This window comes from Phyllobates terribilis, unplaced genomic scaffold, assembly GCF_046119375.1.
Source record: "Phyllobates terribilis strain yellow unplaced genomic scaffold, ASM4611937v1 Scaffold_3__8_contigs__length_932513732, whole genome shotgun sequence".
Taxonomy (NCBI): domain Eukaryota; kingdom Metazoa; phylum Chordata; class Amphibia; order Anura; family Dendrobatidae; genus Phyllobates; species Phyllobates terribilis.
Window position 1 is genome coordinate 621565335 of NW_027362763.1, and position 22630 is coordinate 621587964.

Consider the following 22630-nt stretch of genomic DNA (forward strand, 5'->3'; position numbering starts at 1 on the left):
CTATTTTCTGAGGAGGACCTACCTCAAGCGCGATGTAAGCTTGGACACTATTTGTGCGGTGTAAACAGTCCAGACAGTCGATACGAAAGGTCCCTTTCTGTAAACTTTTCCCAATGAGAAAAAAAATAGTTTTCAATAACAGTTTGGTAAATTGTTAAAAAAAATCTATTACTATAAATATTGTAGAATGCATAAGGATACCACATTTTTGGTCTACAATTCTTATGTTCTTTGTGCGTTTTTTTTTTTTTAAGGTATTACAAGTAAAGATAAACGCCTTTTATTTAAATATTTCAGGATTAGATCAACATGGCAGTTTTTTCCCACAAACAGCGCCACATCCATCTGCAGGTGTTGTGTGGTAATGCAGCTCAGCCCCATGTACAGCCATACGCAGGAGTGGTGTGGTTTCTGGGAAAAGAAATAGCAAAGTCTTTATAATTTTGCGCAATGCCGTTAGTGAGTCTAATGTATTTCTGTGCTATGTCTGTAAGAGTGAAAGGGTGGTCAGATTTTTGACTTATTCAGAAAATATGTTTTTTACTACTTTTATAACACTGCTACATGTTAGGGTTGGACTGGAAGGGAACTTTGTGTTCTTCAGCCTGGCTTTCTACTATGATGCAGCCCTTAAAACCTAGAAACTAAAGTTCTTCCATGTAGTGTATAGTGATCCTGTTCTGTGATCTGGGGGTCCGTCTCGTTATGTAAGCAAGCCTTGCGCTACCTCTTACTGAACAGCAATGCTGCAGTTTTATCTCAGAGAACATTAAGTAAAAAACTACTTTCTGCATTGTGGTTAGGCTGCAAGGTGCTGCAGTTCATGCTCCTTTAGTCCCTGCCAACAAAAAATGATGCTGAGCAGCCACAGTTCAGATTTAAATTAGATTTCTCTCAGCTTCTTAGGCTGTGCCCACGATGCGGATTTCATGCGCTTCCACGACGCCATTTCCGCCGCAAAAACGCATTAAAAACGCATGTTACGCTGTCTGCCATGTTCCCCAATGATAATCCACATGTGCTGTGCACATGCTGCGGAAATATCCACTGCGGATTATCATTGTAGAAAAATCTGCAGCACAACCAATTCTTGTGCGAAATCACAGCCACTGACTTGCATTGAACCACATAACATTCGCATGCATACATGTATGCATGCATATGTTATGCGGTTCAATGCGCGTATGGTACCCGGGTCTGGAGAAGAGGAGACTCTCCTCCAACCCAAGTACCATTAGTAAAAAAAGAATTAAAAAGTAAAAAATAAAAGAAAACATTATTATATTTACCTCTCCGGTGGCATCCTTTGTTATCAGCGTCCTGCGGTGTTCTGAAAGGACCTGTGGTGACGTCATTTAGTCATGTGATGGTCACGCGACTACTGTCGTCGGCGGTCGCGTGACCTGTTAGCTGAGTAAATGACGTCAACACAGGTCCTTTCAGAACACCGCGGGACGCCAATGATAGAGGACGCCACTGGAGAAGGAGACCAGGGGGCACCGGAAAGGTAGGTATAATGTTTTTCTTTTATTTTTTACCGTTTTCTTTTTTTTTTTTTTTACTATTGATGCTGCATTTAAAGCAGCATAAGTTGGTCACACACTATAAATCCATGCCGGTTGCATGGATTTATATTGTGTGACCAACTTGTCGAGCACTTTTCCAAGTGATGCACAAAATCGCTTGGAAAAGCGCTTGACAACCCGCATGCGGAAATGCATGCAAAAATGTTTGAATAACGCTTCTCCCTAGCAGAAAAAACATATGTAAAATCCGCATGTGTTTTTTCTGCCAAGGAGATGAAGAAATGCGCAAGAAAATTTCTGCTTCATTTCTGCATCGTGGGCACACTCCTTACACTCCTGTGAAAAAATAAAGCATCAATATTTCCAAATTTATTTTGAAATGGAAACAATGGTCGGTTTGAAACAAAATTTTGATAAATGAACACTACAGTAAATTGTTTATTCACATTCAAATGGTCATGTGAATGCACGAGGACAACCTGACAGAACTCTAGTCTTGCCATATTGGCCAAACAAGAGAACTCCCCAAGAAAGCAGGTATTGCTTCTAAGGGGTTTTCAACCGTCTCCCACCCCTTGTAAAGGCTAACAACTCTTTTTAAGGTGTATCTCTGTAAGGCATATCTGTAAGGAAAAACTAAGACCCAACAGACACCTAAAACAATGGTTAAAATCACAAGTTCAGCCGAAACACAAGTGCAGACGTGAAAAAGAGTAGAAAGGGGTGGTTTCTTCTTTCATCCTGTAATGAGGTTTTTGGAGGATAAAGAGAAGGCTTACACCACCTTTTGACCCAAGTTTTGAAATTTTCCCTCCATTACGAAAAGTCATTTAATGGGGTTGAAATTTGGAGTCCTTTTTGTGTTTCCCCCCCAAAAATGAGGATTGGGGTGGCAGTAGTGTCACAAAAATGTGGGGCACGCCTTACTACAGCATTACACACCACAATCCATGCTGACTGTGTCCAAAATGCCCCAACCTCCCCACTTTTACGAGGGGGGGGAGGGGGAGTTAAGGGTGTTTTTACCCCTTGGTGGCTTTTAACAGGTAATCTGATGATGCAAATTGGTTAGAATGATCAGTAGATGTGAGGAGATGAACATAATGTTTGCCTCTTTGCATAACATGACGTTTTAGGGGGTAAATTATAAGAGGTACACCTGCAAAACCTCAGAAAATGGGAATAAACATTCAGATTTCTTGACAAGCTTCCAGACGTTTTGGGGTGTCTTTGAAAGCATACTGATTCAACCAAGGTTATCACTATCGACCCATTTTCAATCCTTTGGGGAGGGTTTGAGTTTAGGGGTGCACCAGAGGGGTAGTTTTTTTATGGTAGGTGGTTGAACTTGACAGGATCACAAATGATAGGCAATCGACCATCACTAACGAGATTTTCAAACCAATCCATTCGAGAGTTTCAGAGAAAAGTCGACTTACTTTTAATTGTTCTTGCCACTTTCCAATTTGAGGTGTTTAGAGGGTTGCAGCCCCTAGATGTGATTTTTAAAACAGCAAAACAATTTCCACATGAAATTCAGGGTCTGGCCCTACAGCCATGCAAAATTTTGTTTCAATCCGACCATTGTTTCCATTTCAAAATGAATTTTGGAAATACTGATGCTTTTTTGTTTCAGAGGAGTGTTTTTAGCCTATGCCTCAGTTAGAAAGGGCAGTTCTCTCTAAATCTGTTATAGCAATGCAGTCCTCACTGTGCACACAGGGAAACTACCAATTTGGATCATACATTCTTTATTCATATAAGTTTTAACCCTCAGATGCCAAGTGTAGGTTCTGCTAGCTTTTCCAATAGACAGCATAGCTAAACACTGAGGTTGTATACTTTGGGTTTATATAGTCTGGAACTGCTGTAATTCTCAGGTCAGCAAATCATAAAAATCTGTAATATTTATAGAATAATATAGTTTGGTTATCTGATCATTGGAAACCCCATGTTACGGGTCCGGGTGGTGGAACCTCTGTCCTGTGAAGCAAGGAGGGGCAGAGGGGCGTGACTAAGTGCCTACCCGGACCGACCCTGGCCACACGGCGGCTTAGTCGACTCCGTGAACCAAGGAGGGAGCGGGAAGGTGAACCAGGTGCCACTCTGGGACCGACCTTGTGTGAGAGCAGCCGACTCCCACGGGACAGATGGTAGAAGCTGACGGGTACAGCAGATGAGCATGGCCGGTAGACAGACAGGTGATACAGGTAGGCAGGCCGGCGGGCACGGCAGGCAGGCGGGTAAGGCTGATAGACAGGCTGGCGGGCACGGCAGATAGACAGACTTGTGGGCACAGGGACCTGAGGACTGAGGAGAGTGTTGGCACACAAACAACAATCTTGCACAGGCACCTCCATTTTGGAGGAGGTGCTTTAAATAGGAGTAGTCCTCCGGCCATTGGCCGTGGACTCTTTAGGACAGAGTGCGGCCCCTTTAAGAGGGAGGGTGCCCGCGCGCCCTAAGCACAGTGCCCGGGAAACTGCGCGAGGTGCGCACACGCAGGGCAGCAGCAGGGGAGCTGGAGGACGCCGGACCGGGACCATGGCGGTGAGAGGATCGGCGTCGCAGGAGGCAGAGACGCAGATGCTACAGTACCCCCCCTTTACGCCGCCTCTTCTTTAGGCCCGCAAGAAATTTTTCAAGAAGACGAGGGGAATGAATGTTCTCCCTGGGCTCCCAAGACCTCTCTTCAGGACCAAACCCCTTCCAATCCACAAGAAAGAAAGTCTTTCCTCTTACCCTCTTGATGGCCAAAATGTTCTGTACCTCAAAGACGTCCTCAGCGGAGACTAGAGCTGGAGTGGTACCTGGATCGTCAGAGAAAGGATTAAGGACAACCGGCTTGAGGAGAGACACATGAAAAGAATTGGGAATCCGTAAGGAGGCGAGGAGTTTCAGCTTGTAAGCCACTGGGTTTATTTGATTCAGAATCTCGAACGGACCGATGAACCGCGGACCCAACTTGTATGATGGCATCTTGAGACGGACATATTTGGAGGAAAGCCAGACCTGGTCTCCCCGACAGAATAGAGGCGGATCCAGATGTCTCTTATTAGCATGCTTCTTCATCCGCTCGGAGGATTGAAGAAGCGCAGACCTAGTGTCCTCCCAGATCGCTGAAAATTCACTGACTAGAGAATCCGCGGCAGGATTGTCCACTGAAGAGACGGGAAACGGAATCCGGGGTTGTCGACCGTCAACCACAAAAAACGGAGACTTAGCTGAGAACTCACTCACATGGTTGTTATAGGAAAACTCGGCCGAAGGAAGGAGGTCTACCCAATCGCTATGATGAGCGTTGACAAAGTGCCGAAGAAAACTGGTAAGGATCTGATTGATACATTCTACTTGACCATTGGACTGATGATAGGCCGAAGAAAAATCCAAAAAGATATCCAGTAGCTTGCACGTGTCTCTCCAGAAGCGACAAGTGAACTGAACTCCCCGGTCTGAAACAATGTGGAGGGGTAAGCCGTGGAGACGGAAGATGTGACAGATGAAGTCCTTAGCCAGCACAGGTGCGGACGGAAGACCAGGTAAAGGAATGAAGTGAGCCATCTTGGAGAAGCGGTCGGCGACCACCCAAATGACAGTACAACTGGCCGATACAGGAAGATCCGTGACGAAATCCATTGCAATATGTTGCCATGGAGCGGAAGGCATGGGAAGAGGAAGAAGACGACCGGCTGGAAGGTGCCTAGGTATCTTGCTACGGGCACAAGAGGAAAAAGCCGCGTCAAAATCCGCAACATCCTTGCACAGGGCGGGCCACCAATAATGTTGGGAAATGAGCAGAAGCGTCTTCCTCTGGCCGGCATGACCAGCCAGTTTGGACAAATGACCCCAGAGTAAGACCTTCTTCCGATCCTGAGCCACTACAAAGGTCTTACCAGGAGGCAGATGAGACAGGTCAAATGGAGCAACAGTCATTATTCTGGAGGGGTCAATGATGTGAAGAGGCCACTCCTCTTGGTCGGTAGACAGAAATGAGCGGGATAGAGCGTCGGCTTTAATGTTCTTGTCTGAAGGGCGGTAATGAAGAATGAAGCAGAATCAAGCAAAGAATAAAGACCAGCGGGCCTGACGCGGATTTAGTCTTTGGGCAGTCTGCAAATATGTGAGGTTTTTATGGTCAGTGTAGATGACCACCGAGAGCAGAGCTCCCTCGAGCAAGTAGCGCCACTCCTCCAGCGTTAATTTGATAGCCAGTAATTCACTATCTCCTATGGCATAATTGCGCTCGGACGGAGAGAAGAGTTTGGAGATGAAGCCGCAAGACACCATTCGCCCGGACGAGGATTTCTGGGTGAGCACTGCTTCGGCCCCGGAGGAAGAGGCATCAACCTCCAGGAATAACTGTTTATTGCAATCCGGACAATGTAGCACTGGAGCGGAGGAGAAGGTTTGTTTAAGAGAGATGAAGGCATTCTCCACCTCGCAAGACCATTCCCTGGGGTTTGCTCCTTTACGGGTGAGAGCAGAGATGGAAGCAGTCAGGGAGGAGAAATGAGGAATGAAGAGACTGTAATAGTTGGCGAATCCCAGAAACCGCTGAATGGCCTTCAACCCTTCAGGTCGGGGCCACTTTAAGACGGCAGACACCTTCTCGGGATCCATCCGCAGTCCGGTTTCAGAGATGATATACCGCAGAAAAGGTAGGGAGGTCTGCTCAAAGAGGCATTTCTCGTACTTTGCATACAGGCGATTCTTTCGGAGCCTCAGCAGGACCTGACGAACATCCCACCGGTGAGAGGACAGATCAGGGGAGAACACCAAGATATCGTCCAGGTACACCACCACGCAGGAATACAGGAGAAAGATATCGTTTACTAACTCCTGGAAGATGGCTGGAGCATTACAGAGACCGAAGGGCATCACGCGGTACTCGTAGTGACCATCCCGAGTGTTGAATGCCGTCTTCCACTCGTCTCCCTGGCGAATCCGGACCAGATTGTATGCCCCACGAAGATCGAGCTTAGAGAAGATCTTCGCGCCTTTTAGGCGGTCAAACAGCTCCGAGATGAGAGGCAGGCGGGACTTATTTTTGATGGTAAACTGGTTTAGGCCCCTATAGTCGATACAAGGACGAAGAAAGCCGTCTTTCTTTTTGACAAAGAAGAATCCTGCTCCAGCCGGAGAGGTGGACTTCTGGATAAATCCCCTAGCAAGATTCTCTTCTATGTATACAGACATAGCACGGGTCTCGGCCAGCGGCAAGGGGTAGATTCGCCCGCAAGGAGGTGAAGCACCAGGTGTTGGGTCGATGAGGCAATCATACGGACTATGAGGTGGTAGTGTCTCTGCCTCCTTTTTATCAAAAACGTCCGCATATGAGCAGTAGGGTGCCGGCAGGCCAGGTAGGTTGGCTGGAGTAGACGGGGGTCGAGCAGGACAAACCGGAGCCAGACAGGACTTATGGCATTCCTGACCCCAACGGAGCACCTTACCCGAGCTCCAATTCAGGACGGGCTCATGTCTCTGTAACGAAGGCAGACCAAGCAAGAGGGGGATGAGAGAGACCGGACATCACGTAAAAAAAAATCTTCTCCGAGTGCAGTATTCCCACCTGAAGAGTTACAGGCTCAGTGACAAACAAGATGGTTTCAGAGAGAAGCTTTCCATCCACAGAGGAAACCGCTAAAGGATCAGCCAGACGTATGGTAGGAATCTGAAGACGCTCCACTACGGCCTGTTTAATGAGATTCCCAGCAGCTCCAGAATCCAGACGAAGCGGGTCTCACCACTGGAAACAGAAACAGACAGAAACAAGGGCGGAGAGGAAGAACTCTTGCCTAGAACGACCTCTCTGAGAGGTCCTAGACATTGGAGTTTCCCGGTCTCACCGGGCAGTAGCGGATCTGATGCTCTATACAGCCACAGTAGAAGCAGCTCCTCTCGGTGCAGCGGGTTTCCTGGCGAGACTTGACCATCTTAACTTGGTCAATTTGCATTGACTCCGGAGAAGACTCCCGGGGGAATGCTGGTTGAGAGACTGGACTTTGGAAGGTTGGAGCGCGACGCAGAGGTCTCCTCTCACGGGTCGTCTCCTTAGCACGCTCCAGAAAACGGATGTCAATCCGGGTAGCTAATGACATCAGGTCGTCCAGGGAGAAAGGTATGTCACGACCGGCTAGCTCATCCTTGATCCGTCCGGAAAAGCCCTTCCAAAAGGTGGACACCAGAGCCTCATTGTTCCAGGCAAGTTCAGATGCGAGGGTTCGGAAACGCACGGCATACTGTCCCACAGAGAGACTCCCTTGGCGGAGTCGGAGAAGAGCAGATGCCGCAGAAGATTTTCGTCCAGGCTCATCGAACACCTTCCGGAAAGCCGCGAGGAAGGCCTGGAGTTCGGACACCAGAGGATCCCCCCTCTCCCACAGAGGGTTAAGCCATGCCAACGCCTCTCCGGTGAGGTGAGACATGATGAATGCCACCTTGGCCCGGTCGGAGGTGAACTGGTGTGCCAGGAGTTCAAAGTGCACTGATTTATGAAGCCCCTACATAGGGCACGGTCACCAGCAAAACATGGAGGAGCAAATAGCCGGGGTCCAAAGCCGGATGCCACAGTGCCACAGGGATGAGGAGCCGCCGGAGCAGGTGCCGCTTGGTTAGAGGCGGACACAGTTGGGGTGGACAGCACGTCCAGGCGGGAGTTGACTGTCCGCAGGTAAGACAGGATAGTATCCTGTTGGGATCTCTGGCGAGAGACCTCTTGGTACAGGTCTGAGAGCAAAGAAGCCTGGGAGCCACCGGATTCCATGGCCTGTGCAAACTGTTACGGGTCCGGGTGGTGGAACGTCTGTGCTGTGAATCAAGGAGGGACCAGAGGGGCGTGACTAAGTGCCTACCCAGACCGACCCTGGCCACACGGCGGCTTAGTCCATGAACCAAGGAGGGACCGGGAAGGTGTGAACCAGATGCCACTCTGGGACCGACCTTGTATGAGAGCAGGCGACTCCCACGGGTCAGATCGCTTAAGCTGATGGGTACAGCAGATGAGCATGGCGGGTAGACAGGTGATACAGGTAGGCAGGCTGGCGGGAACGGCAGGTAGGCAGGCGGGCACGGCAGATAGACAGGTTGGCGGGCAAGGCTGATAGGTCCCTGGGCCCGCCAGTCTGTCTGAGGACTGAGGAGAGTGTTAGCACACAAACAATCATGCACAGGCACCTCCATTTTGGAGGAGGTGCTTTAAATAGGAGTAGTCCTCCGGCCATTGGCCGGGGACTCTTTAGGACGGCACGCGTGGCCCCTCTAAGAGGGAGGGAGCACACGCGCACCCTAAGCACAGTGCCCGGGAAACTGCACGAGGTGCGTGCACGCAGGGCAGCAGCAGGGGAGCTGGAGGACACCGGACCGCGGCGGTGAGGGGATCGGCGTCTCTGACTGGCAGGAGGCAGAGACGCCGATGCTACAGTCCACGATCACAAGGGTCCTATTAGCGCCATATCTGCCACTCTTCAGGTTGTGGGGGATGGAACTCATTGGAGAGAATTTTTTTAAACCCCTCTACACAATCTCCTACCAGAATTCATAGCAAAACAGTCATAACAGAAGAAGAGAGGATCCAAAGCCCACATTTACTATGCACGTTACATGCATTCACACATTTGCCAGATGGGAAATAGCAGTGCACATAATGTGTGGATAGAATAGCTCTATGAGTGTGTATAATTTATTATTTAGATTACTGAATGAGGACCTATACACTAAAGATATTACAGTCCACTGAATAAATATCAACATACTGAGGAGGACTAGCTATATTAAAATATAACCTTTATTAGGATATTAAAATCATGTTTAATCATCCACCGTACTGTCCACGTGCAGCCTATCCCCTCCAATCCTTAAATAAGGTCAGATCCGGATACTAACAATAAACAAAATATTAAAAAACCATGTACGTTTTTGTTCTATTCTTAATCATTTATATAACCGCAACACTATGCTCGGACTACTGGATATTATAGTCTTATGGTATGTGATCACTTCTTACTGTGCACAAAATCCACTTGTGCCTCTATATATCCAGACTCTTGTTCTCACACTTGTCTTTATGTACAGACACTTATCATCGCACTTAAAGGGGTTGTCCGGTCAAAAGTGATAAGTCTGCAGTCACTATGTGACGGCAGACTTAGGATTCACCGGCATGAGACCCGGTAACGGAGGATATGTATGTGTTATACATACTCCCGGCCATTCAGCGCCGCATCTCTCCATACACTTGTATGGAGCGAGGCCACACCCCGTCTAGTGACGTGGACGGCCAGTGGGCGTGTCTGACTAGAAGGTGCAGCCTCGCTCTCAATACAAGTGTATGGAGAGCGAAGCCGCACCCACTGGCCGGGGGTATGTACAATGCATACATAGCCTCCGGTCATAGGTCTAATACCGGTGAATCCCCGCAGCACACAGTGCCTGCGCTGGGGGGATTCATAACTCTGTAGTCACACAGTCACTGCAGAATTATCACTTTTGACAGGACAATCCTTTTAACCGTAGGCCAAATCGGCACCAAGAAACCTCTGGGCTGTTGGTGTTGTCAGTTGAATATATACAGTATTCTCACTACTCTTGTGAGAAAACAAAGCCACTCTCTTCATTTATTTAGATCTGGGTTTAGCATAGACAATAGGATCTTTTTATTACAAGGAGCTAATTTGAATCATCCTTCATCATCCTGACGCGAAGGCACAAGCTGCCTAAGTGGCTGCGCACGACTGATCTGAAGAGAGACTATCGGCTGGAACATGGGCGCATCAGAGATGAGGAGCGGGGTATTTTCTATATAAGTTTGGCGTCTGGTGGAATGAAAGAGGAGTGACATAATATCCACTGATTCATGAACAGTATCTCCTCACATAAGGAACTAAATACGTCTCAGTTGGTCACATGTTGAAGTAATAAGATTGCCTAAGTAATGAGCTATGATGCAAGCAGTGAATTGCATTAAAGCGCACCTTTCAGCAGGATTGTGCTCAGTAAACTACATACACTGTCAGGTGGGCGACATTAAACTGATTAATACACTGCTCAAAAAAATACACTTAAACAGAATATAATTCCAAGTAAATCAAACTTCTGTGAAATCAAACTGTCCACTTAGGAAGCAACACTGATTGACAATCAATTTCACATGCTGTTGTGCAAATGGAATAGACAATAGATGGAAATTATTGGGAATTATCAAGACACACTAAATAAAGTAGTGTTTCTGCAGGTGGGACCACAGACCACATCTCAGTACCAATGCTTTCTGGCTGATGTTTTGGTCACTTTTGAATGTTGGTTGTGCTTTCACACTCATGGTAGCATGAGACGGACTCTACAACCCACAGAAGTTGTTCAGGTAGTGCAGCTCATCCAGGATGGCACATCAATGAGAGCTGTGGCAATAAGGTTTGCTGTGTCTGTCAGCGTAGTGTCCAGAGGCTGGAGGAGCAACCAGGAGACAGGCCAGTACACAAGGAGACGTGGAGGGGGCCGTAGGAGGGCAACAACCCAGCAGCAGGACCGCTACCTCCGCCTTTGTGCAAGTAGGAACAGGAGGAGCACTGCCAGAGCCCTGCAAAATGACCTCCAGCAGGCCACAAATTTGCATGTGTCTGCACAAACGGTTAGAAACCGACTCCATGAGGGTGGTATGAGGGCCCGACGTCCACAGATGGGGGTTGTGCTCACAGCCCAACACCGTGCAGGATGCTTGCCATTTGCCACAGAACACCAGGATTGGCAAAGTCGCCACTGGCGCCCTGTGTTCTTCACAGATGAAAGCAGGTTCACACTGAGCACATGTGACAGACGTGACAAGAGTCTGGAGACGCCGTGGAGAAAGATCTGCTGCCTGCAACATCCTTCAGCATGACTGGTTTGGCAGTGGGTTAGCAATGGTGTGGGGTGGCATTTCTTTGGAGGGCCGCACAACCCTCCATGTGCTCGCCAGAGGTAGCCTGACTGCCATTAGGTACCGAGATGAGATCTTCAGACCCCTTGTGAGACCATATACTGGTGCGGTTGGCCCTGGGTTCCTCCTAATGCAGGACAATGCCAGACCTCATGTGGCTGGAGTGTGTCAGCAGTTCCTGCAAGATGAAGGCATTGAAGCTATGAACTGGCCCGCCCGTTCCCCAGACATGAATCCGATTGAGCACATCTGGGACATCATGTCTCGCTCTATCCACCAAGTTCACGTTGCACCACAGACTGTCCAGAAGTTGGCGGATGCTTTAGTCCAGGTCTGGGAGCAGATCCCACAGGAGACCATCTGCAACCTCATTACGAGCATGCCCAGGCATTGTAGGGAGGTCATACAGGCACGTGGAGGCCACACACAATACTCAGCCTCATCAGGAGCATGCCCAGGCGTTGTAGGGAGGTCATACAGGCACGTGGAGGCCACACACAATACTGAGCCTCACTTTGTTTTAAGGACATTACATCAAAGTTGGATCAACCTGTAGTGTGTTTTTACACTTTAATTTTGGGGGTGACTCCAAATCCAGGCCTCCATTGGTTAATAAATTTGATTTCCATTGATGATTTTTGTGTGATTTTGTTGTCAGCACATTCAACTTTGTACAGAACAAAGTATTCAATGAGAATATTTCATTCATTCAGATCTAGGATGTGTTTTTTGAGTGTTCCCTTTATTTTTTTGAGCAGTGTATGATACCTGGTTTGATTAAATCCGTCCTGTGGTTCTTGTGTAATCTTTACTTTCAGTTTGGGGATAATGATATGCTAATAATCTGGGGCGGCCTGTGGGGGGCGCTCTATCTGGTGCTCTGCTTACATATTCATCTGTATGCTCTTATGACCGCTCACTGTGCCTTCACTGACCTGCCTCCTATTTTATATAATGCATCTAGTAGTGCGGGGCTAGGTAAAATAGGAGGCAGGTCAGTGAAGGCACAGAGAGCTGTCATAAGAGCATACAGATGAATATGTAAGCAGAGCACCAGATAGAGCGCCCCCCACAGGCCGCCCCGCAGCACTAGCATATCATTATCCCCAAACTGAAAGTAAAGATTACACAACAACCACAGGACAGATTTAATCAACTAAGGTATAATTTTAATTAGTGTAATGTCGCCCACTTGACAGTGTTTGTAGTTTAATGAGCACAATCCTGCTGACAGATGCACTTTAACCATGTGCCAGAATGAAGGATGATACACATTAGCTCCCTGTAATAAAAAGATCCTATTGTCTATGCTAAACCTAGATCTCCTAAATAAATTGAGAGTGGATTTGTTTTCTCACAAGAATAGTGAGAATACTGTATATATTCAACTGACAACACCAACAGCCCAGAGGTTACTTGGGGCCCATTTGGCCTAGGGTTAAGTGGAATAAGTGTCTGTACATAAAGACAAGTGTGAGAACAAGAGTCTGGATATATAGATTTAGGCACAAGTGGATTTTGTGCACAGTAAGAAGTGATCACATACCATAAGACTATAATATCCAGTAGTCCGAGCATAGTGTTGCGGTTAAAAAAAAATATTAGGAATAGGACAAAAACACACTTGATTTTTTAATATTTTGTTCATTGTTTTTATCCGGCTCCGACCTTATTTAAGGATCGGAGGTGATAGACTGCACATAAGTAAGGTGGATGATTAATTTATTATTAATATTATTTTACTTGCTTAAGCACCATTAAATCCACAGCTCTTTTCTGACATCATTATCACTGTCCCCATTGGGGCTCCCAATCTAAATTCCGTATCAGTATGTCTTTGAAGTGTGGGAGTAAGTCTACACACCCCATGTTTCGGTCACATAAAAAAATACCAAGAAGAATCATTTCAGAACTTTTTACAAAATGTAATTAAAAAATAAGCTGAAATCTGAAATAAAACACAAAAATAATGTAGCTAAATAAATGTGCACACATTTAAAACCATACTTTGTTGAAATACCCTGAATTTCTGACAGCATTCCGTCTCTTTTTGTATGAATCTATCAGCATGGTACATCTAAAATTGCCAATTTTTGCCCACTCTTCCACCAAATCGGACATCTCCTGTGTCTTCAGGTCAACATACAGATTTTCAATTGCATTCAGATCTGGGCTCTGGTTGGACCATTCTAAAACTTTGATCTTCTTTAGCTAAGCCACTGTTTTATTGAATTAGAGGTATGCTTAGGGTCATTATTGTGCTTTAAGGTGAAATTCTTCTATATCTTTCTAGCAGAAACTTTAAAGTTTTGATGCAAAACTGACTGATATTTGGAACTGTTCATAATTCCCTCTACCTTGACTTAAGCCCCAGTTACATCTGAATAAAAACAGCCCCAAAGCATAATGCTGCCTCCACCATGCTTCACTGTGGGTAAGGTGTTCTTTTTGTGATTCGCAGTGTTGATTTTGCACCTACTTTTTGGAATTATGGCCAAAAAAAAAGTCAACCTTGGTCTTATCAGACAATAACACATTTCCACACGTGCCTTTGGCAGAGTTGATGGATGTTTTGGCAAAACATTACCGGGCTTGAATGTTTTTCTTTGTAACAAGAGGCATGAATCTTACCACACTATCCCACAAACATATGAAAAATACAGGAGAATGTTGTCACATGCAGTACACAATCAGTACTCACTAGACATTTTAATGTTGCTGCAGCCTCTTGGCAGCCTCCTGGACCAATTTTCCTCTTGTGTTTTCATCAATTTTAGAGGGATGTTCAGGTCTTGTTAATGTCACCGTTGTGCCAAATTAAAGCCACTTTTTGTGTTTAAAGGTACACTACCGTTCAAAAGTTTGGGGTCATTTAGAAATTATATTATTTTTGAAAGAAAAGCACATTTTTTTCAATGAAGCTAACATTAAATGAATCAGAAATACACTCTATACATTGTTAATGTGGTAAATGTCTATTCTAGCTGCAAACATCTTGTTTTTATTGCAATATCTATATAGGTGTATAGAGGCCCATTTCCAACAACCACCACTCCAGTGTTTTAATGGTACATTGTGTTTGCTAACTGTGTAAGAAGGCTAATGGATGTTTAGAAAACCCTAGAAAACCCTTGCACAAGTATGTTAGCCCAGCTGAAAACGGTTTGGCTGATTTGAGAAGCTATAAAATTGACCTTTCTTTGAGCTAGTTGAGAATCTGGAGCATTACATTTGTTTGTTCTATGAAACTCTCAAAATGGCCAGAAAAAGAGAACTTTCATGTGAAACTGAACAGTCTATGCTTGTTCTTAGAAATGAAGGCTATTCCATGTGAGAAATTGCCAAGAAACTGAAGATTTCCTACAACGGTGTGTACTACTCTCTTCAGAGGAGAGAACAAACAGGCTCTAACCAGAGTAGAAAGAGAAGTGGGAGGCCCCGCTGCACAACTGAGCAACAAAACAAGTACATTAGAGTCTCTAGTTTGAGAAATTGACGCCTCACAGCTCCTCAACTGGCAGCTTCATTAAATAGTACACGCAAAACGCCAGTGTCAACGTCTACAGTGAAGAGGCAACTCAAGGATGCTGGCCTTCAGGGCAAAGTGGCAAAGAAAAAGTCATATCTGAGACTGGCTAATAAAAGGAAAAGATTAATATGGGCAAAAGAACACAGACATTGGACAGAGGAAGATTGGAAAAAAGTTTTATGGACAGATGAATCAAAGTTTGAGGTGTTTGGATCACACAGAAGAACATTTGTAAGACGCAGAACAACTGAAAAGATGCTGGAAGAGTGCCTGACACCATCTGTCAAGCATGGTGGAAGTAATGAGATGGTCTGGGGTTGCTTTGGTGCTGGTAAAGTGGGAGATTTGTACAAGGTAAATGGGATTTTGAATAAGGAAGGCTATCACTCTATTTTGCAACGCTATGCCATACCGTGTGGACAGCGCTTTATTGGAGCCAACTTCATCCTACAACAGGACAATAACCCAAAGCACACCTCCAAATTATGCATGAACTATTTAGGGAAGAAGCAGGCAGCTGGTATTCTATCTATAATGGAGTGGCCAGCGCAGTCACCACATCTCAACCCCATTGAGCTGTTGTGGGAGCAGCTTGACCGTATTGTACAGAAAAAGTGCCCATCAATCCAACTTGTGGGAGGGGCTTCAGGAAGCATGGGGGGAATTTTCTCAAGATTACCTCAGCAAATTAACAGCTAGAAGCCAAAAGTCTGCAATGCTGTAATTGCTGAAAAGGGAGCATTCTTTGACGAAAGCAAAGTTTGAAGGAGTAAATTATTCTTTCTAATAAAAATTATTATTTCTAACCTTGTCAATGTCTGGACTATATTTTATATTAATTTTGCAACTCATTTGATAAATAAAAGTATGAGTTTTCATGGAGAACATAAAATTGTCTGGGTGACCCCAAACTTTTGAACAGTAGTGTATATCTAATGGCTTGGAAAAAATTTTGTACGCTTCTCTGGACTGATCAATTTCCACAATAAGATCCCTTTGCTGTGTTGTAAGCAGATTACAGACTATGGTTTTTACTGTATAACGCAGCTAAGAAAATATCAGGAAAATACTACTAGAGTTGCTAAAGTTTATATGGGGTTAATTAGAATCACTTTCATTGGTGACAGCTGGCAACTGACTACTATTTAACATGAGTTTAAATGTGATTGGCTAATACTGAACCCAACTACATCGCCAAATATAGGATGTTCACACTTATGTAAACACATTATTTTAATTTTGTTATATTTAGATTTTCCCTCTAAAAATGATTTCAGTTTGTTTCTCAATGGATTTGTACAGATTATGGGTGACATTAAAGGTGGAAAAAGTTCTGAAATGGTATGATTTTTTTTACAAGACAAAAATAACAGGGGTGTTTAGACTCTATGTCCACTGTAGTATGTCGATACACACACTTCTGCTCATACTCAGAACACAGACACCATTTATTTATGATTAGACAGTCTGATTGTGTCACTAATTTCGTTGCTTGAAAATGGAAATTTGCCAAATGTGAAAATTTTTAAAAAAGATATACACCGCATGGTATACGTTTCTTTGCAATGGCAGGCATCTTGCATAAAAAAGCGCAATCTGCTGCCCTTTCCTATACATTTAAACAAATGGTATGCAGGAACATACGGGCCCGGATATGGGCTGTCTGATGAATGACCACCTATTGCAACGTTACAGTATAAGTTGGGAGAAGCTCCTAAAATGTTAAGTTAGTCTAGGTTAAGAGCACAGAAGCAGTGTGGATAAAGCCTTATAGACTCAGCCAAAATGCCAAACCAACTGGCACGGCATGGTAAAATTACAGAAACCTAGCAGATCACAAAACAAGAGAATTAGAGACCAACAGCCAACAGAGGTGGATGGACGGAGACTTCACTCTCTTACCTGTAGACACTCAGCATCAGGAATATCTCACAGATTGTTTCCCCCCCTATTTCCTCACATATTGTAAATTTATGAGCAGCGCCTTCACTCCTTTTGGTATCAGAGTTATGTGTTATTCTGTAATGGCTTTGTCTGTTCATTTCCCCTCCAAAATGTAAACTGCTGCAGAATCTGTCAGCGCTATAGAAATATAAATGATTATTATTCTTTTATTTATCTTTTCATCCTCTAGTTATCTCCAAGGAAATGTAACATTTCTATAGTAGAATTAACATAAAGTAATCAAAGACTTTAATCCATGAGATCAGAGTCTCTTATCAGAGACATGCAGCAGCCTGTACTCATATGACTTCAACTTCGGCACAAAACAGTCAGCGACTGCTGAGAACACCAACCTGGTCTCCGATGTCACTGACAGTGAACCAGCAGAATGACAGGCAAATTACCATTTTGGGGAAGCACACTGTTTCTAAAGCCCTGTTTATCAGTGACTGCAACAGCGGTAAAGAATCTGACAATAGTCCGCACAGAAGAAGAAATTATAAGAATACAGGATACCGCAAGTCTATGAAAAGAGTCTCAGATCTTGTGGACTAAGATATATGATTGCTTCATTATGATTGTGCTTTATAAGTGTTTTATCTTCATATAATATTTTTTTATTTATATGGCGCCAACATATTCCACAGCACTTTACAATTAAGCGGTGTAGGACTTCACTCTCAAGTAGGCATTTAGGTAGCATTCACACAGGCAATGCGGTCTGGTCCAAACATGTGCAGTTTTGTTGCTTTTATAAAACTCCAGGGATTCAAAGTAAAAAATAGCCTCTTTTGGAAATAAAGGTATAACTGCAAATAAACAGTTTATTTAGCAGGGCCCATATATCTCACCGAAGGCTCGCATAAACAGATTAACCCAGTCCTACTTGGCTACATATCCCCTCACCCCCGCCCAAAACCGATGGCTGGGAACCATTTCCAACTCCCCAGTGCCTACAGGGCTTAAATTGACCCAAGTGGGAGGCCCATGCCTGGCCAATTGTGGCAAATGATTATTGGCTCCTGGGGAACATCACTTACATATTTCACACTGAGCTCTGGTATCTGCACATCACACACACAGGTTCTGCAGCCTGCACATCACGCACACAGGCTCCGCTAATATATATTACAAAGACACTCAAGCAGTCAGTCTAGTACTACAAGCAAACAAAGAGCACACACAACTCTTGCACAAGTACTATACTGCCCTACAGACACACAGCCTCATGCACAACTCTGCTACACATGCACTGGCGCTGGTCTGTGCTCCATACACTACATCCTCCTTTCTAGCAAGTACAGTGGAAGGAAATTCACTATTTTGTGACCTTGCTATCACAGCCGACTTCTAGCGGCATGCCGGACTACTGGGTGCTACAACTTTAGCCCATAAATCCCAGAATAACAGAAAATCTCGACCAATTACAATAGAATGCAACCAGCTCTCTACTACACCCACTTCGTGGGGCAGGGAACCACAGTATGAGCGTATAACCGCCTGGACCATGGAATAGTTCTTGGCATCTTTAGGGATACACCTTACCCCCATCCACTTGGCAGGGATTAGCACATGCAGAAGTGTGGCACTTTCCAGGATCACCACACTCCCTGAGTCCAGAAATCCCATCACTTGGATGCTGTTCACAGTCACCTGGCATGCCTGAGGCCCCATGCCAGGATCAGGAACAGCAATGCAGGCAGGGTAGGCGAAACAAGAGTTTCGTTGGACAATGCTGCAGTCCATTGGTTCTGGGATTTGGTCAGTTCCACCATCTTTGTAACAAGGTGCCATGTGAACCTTGTTTCCCCCAGTATTTTGGACCCCGGTTCTCCTCCACACAACTCCACTACAGAAATGGGTGCCAGCTCTCAACGCTCCTCCGAGCCTCACCAGCGACGCCTTGACACTGCAACAATGTCACCTTCCGACAGGACAGTCCTTTCTCCCAGAGAAAGCTAGATGCACAGAAGAGTCACAATCCTACCAGTCTCAATATCCCATTCAGCCAGAACTCCAGCAGCTTCCAGCGCCAAACAGAAGTGTTCAACTTCAGGCACAGTACACACTGTACAGGCTGCAGAGTCCACACTTTTCTCTGCATCTCCAACAATCAGACTGCCCAGCTATCCTAGATGACCCATGCAGTCTCCATTCAGAAAGAGAATCTGGAAAGTCTCTTTCCCAACTACAGCTCACATTTTAGCTGGTCACTTGCCAGCAGCACACTCAACATCCAGCACAAAGACACACCTAGTGAACACTGACTGGTTCTTGATGAAAGCTAGCCAGGTGCATCTAATTAAGACATGCAGTGCTAGGATTAACCAAATCCTACCTGATTTGCTACAGCGGGTACAAGTACAGACAATAAACACATAATTCAACAGATATGGTAAGAGTCCTGCTTACATGCTTACAATATATCCTTTGTTGGGTGAAGAGAATGGGGCATCAGACTGCGCTGCTCGCCTGTCAGAATTATGTACCAGAGGAATCCAAGTCGATGTAATGATAAAATAGACTTTATTTCTACGCTTTCGTGGTGATCACACCACTTCCTCAGGACAGTCTATACACATACAGGGTCTGTTATTTATAGCAAAAGAACGCACATGGAGACGCCTCCCTTCAAAAACATCACCACACCCAGTGGGCGGGGAATCAGACTAAATGCATGTATACACCGTAAAGCACACACAAAACAATCATAAAGCATAATGGAGTACAGTATATCGCTTAAACATTTAAAAATAGAAATGCTTACAATATAGAAGTTCATGAGCCATAATTTTTCTTTTATTATTTTTCTGTCAACATAGCAATATGAGGCTTGTTTTAAGTGGGATGCGGTGAGGGACACAGCCTGCACTTTGTCTTTTAAGCATTTAGGTAATTTTTGACCATATATATGGCGATTTAGTAGACAATATATGTATCTTGGTTATGGCCTATTAACTTTGTTCTGGTTTGTGATCTTGTACTCAGCACTTTAGTTTGTGTACTATATTTCAGATTTAACATACCTCTACCTCATACATATGGTGGTTAGAGGTTACTGTGATATGTGACCTGTACACTTTGTAACTAATAATTACTACTGTGGGATTATAAACTGAGCTTTCATTGCAAGCTCAACTTCCTTTGCACCAATTGTCACATGTACCAATAGTTACATATCCAATTCTATGTTATCATCCATATTAATAATGTTATCTATTGATCTTCATAATAGCCAAGCCTTCATTACTAGAATTGTGACTTTGTCTCTTCATGTCACGAGGCACCTTATTTTATATTAATTTTATTTATTGACATTACTAAAAAAACTGTTTTTATTGCTACAATTTTCTGCCTACACTTCTTGACTCTGGATTTGCTTCTGGTGTCAATGTTTAACCATGTAAGGACTCTTTCACCAGTGCCAGAGATATCCGTGTCCGTGTGTATGCGTGCCGTGTCACTATCACACGTAGCGGTGCCTGGAAATCAGCGGTACAGTCAACGCCGGCAGGGGGTAATGTTGAGAGTAGTATTCTGATGTTTACAAGTGTAAAAATAAGAATAAAATAAAAAAATCCTTATACTCACCTGTCTGAGGAGGATATCAGTGTCCCTCGCCACAATCCAACTAACCGCACGCGTTGAGGAGCAGAGGAGAATGACTCCCTGCAGCAAGCGGGCCCCTGCACTGCGCTGACCTCAGTGAGCGGCGTCCTGTCATTTTGTGAGCTAAGCGCAGTTCAGGGGCCAGCTGCCTGGGGCGAATCATTCTTCCTTGCGCTTCAGCGTGTGTGGTCACCTCAAGCCACCACAGACGCTGATGCAGAATTGTCGGACAGATGAATTACATCATGGGACAGTATGTCGGACAGGTGCGCATTATGGTTGTTTTTTATTTTATTTTTATTTACAGGGGACAATGGCTTCAGGGAATTAGGTGGAAAGGTGAGGATAATGTTTTTGATTTTATTATTATTATTAAACTTGCTGGGGCAGAATAAACTCTCAACACTGTCTCTTGATCACAGCGCCAGCAGGGGACAATGATGAGAGATTCCTGCAGCACCCGTTGCTTGGAAACAGCGCTAACTGTACTGCTGAGTCCCAAGCGCTGGTACCTGTCACACTGATACACGGATGTCATCAGTTTGTCATCAGTGTGCACGTGTGCGGGATGTTTTGCGGCCTGTGTTGCGGGTAAAAAATGGACATGTCAGCGAATTTTGCCCACGGTCACACGATCCGTGAAAACTCACTGACATGTGCACAGACCCATTCACTTGAATGGGTCTACGTGTGAAAACGGACACCACACGTACTGGAAACACTGACACGTGAAAAAGTCCTAAGGTGTTACCTTGATAAAAGGTTTTGGACTAATATGTATACCAAAAGTACAACAATGTATTATATTAGCAATCAAACAATTGAATGATCATGTCCCTTAATATGACTGAATTTTTTAAAAAAAGCTAAATAAGTGGTAAAAAACCTAAACAATTACTTTATTAAGTTAACTATACATTGAAGAAAAACAACAAACAAATTACACATAAATATATACAAGTAATTATTCCCAGATAGTGGCCGCTATTTAAAGAACGGAAACAAACAATGTCAACATTATTTTTTGTTTATTCTGCCTCCAAAAAAAACTTTTTAAAAAATTATCTAAAATTTGTACGTTCCAGTACCAATGAAAAAAACAATCCCGCATAGAGCTAGAAAAAAAAGTTTGGAAAAAAATGTGGATACACAAAAAACAGTTAACACTATGTAAGCTGCTGACAAAAAAAAAAAACAGCAAACCCATGCACACTTGGCCAATTGGGAATTGGTGTATGAAAATTGGAAGGGATAGTTGTGGACAAATGAGCATTTGGCTGACAGCTATCTAAAGTGCATTGGCATCTTCCTCACTCTGCAATAGGAAAAATGAGCACTAAAATTGCCAAGGGCAGCATAAACTCGCAATACAACCCTGAATGGAGTAAGCATTAATGTTGAAGAACAAGGTCCTTGTGTTGTGTAAAGGTCACAGCAAGCCCCCAGTCTTCACAATTCACACTCCCTCTCTGGCAGAGTACTGCAATGCAGAAGCTAATTAGTTGCAAAGGTCACATGACAATGTCACATGACTGACCGAAGACACAACACTGACATTGGGGGAATGGTGCTGGTCAGGGAGGTAAATGTATTTTTTTCCCCAGTTTCCCATGGTTAATTTAGCCATTAATATGTGTTTAAAGGTTTTTCATATTTTGTTTTGTCTTCTACTGTAACATTATTTAGTGTTACCATGTCGTTAGGTTTTCTCCCTTGGTGAAGACCCCAAACTCTTCCATGTTCAACTTTAACTGAGGCTTTAGTAAGTGCTCAAGCTTTTCTATTTTTCCTCCTTTCACAAGCTGGTGGTAATCAAAGTTTATCATAGGCACATCCTCAGCATGTAAAGATGCCCACAGTAGTTTCTGCAACAAAACATGAATGACATTCATACTTTTAGGAAAGAATGGTTTATCATTAAAAAAACAAAAAAAAATTACTGGCCAAAAAAAACCTGACCAGATATTAGTTGACAATCCATAGTGAAATATAAAACAATGTTTATTTATGAGGTTTTTTTACACTTCGTGTTTTTTTTGTTTGCTAAAAATACATGAATTTAAAAATTCATAAAAATAAAAAAATATGTAAAAAATGTAGATTTACACA

General features: G+C 44.3%; 1 protein-coding gene across 3 annotated transcripts in view; it reads right to left on the minus strand.

Moving 5' to 3' along the window:
• SYNJ2 (synaptojanin 2) overlaps window positions 1-22630 on the minus strand; it is a 573751-nt gene that overhangs the window by 226976 nt on the left and 324145 nt on the right. For all 3 annotated transcript variants that reach the window (XM_073671522.1, XM_073671524.1, XM_073671525.1), the window contains 2 exons: window positions 22214-22386; window positions 23-104 (listed from right to left, as the gene is read on the minus strand). In XM_073671522.1, the coding sequence (XP_073527623.1) occupies window positions 23-104; window positions 22214-22386 (255 nt within the window). The remainder of the gene's footprint in view (window positions 1-22; window positions 105-22213; window positions 22387-22630) is intronic.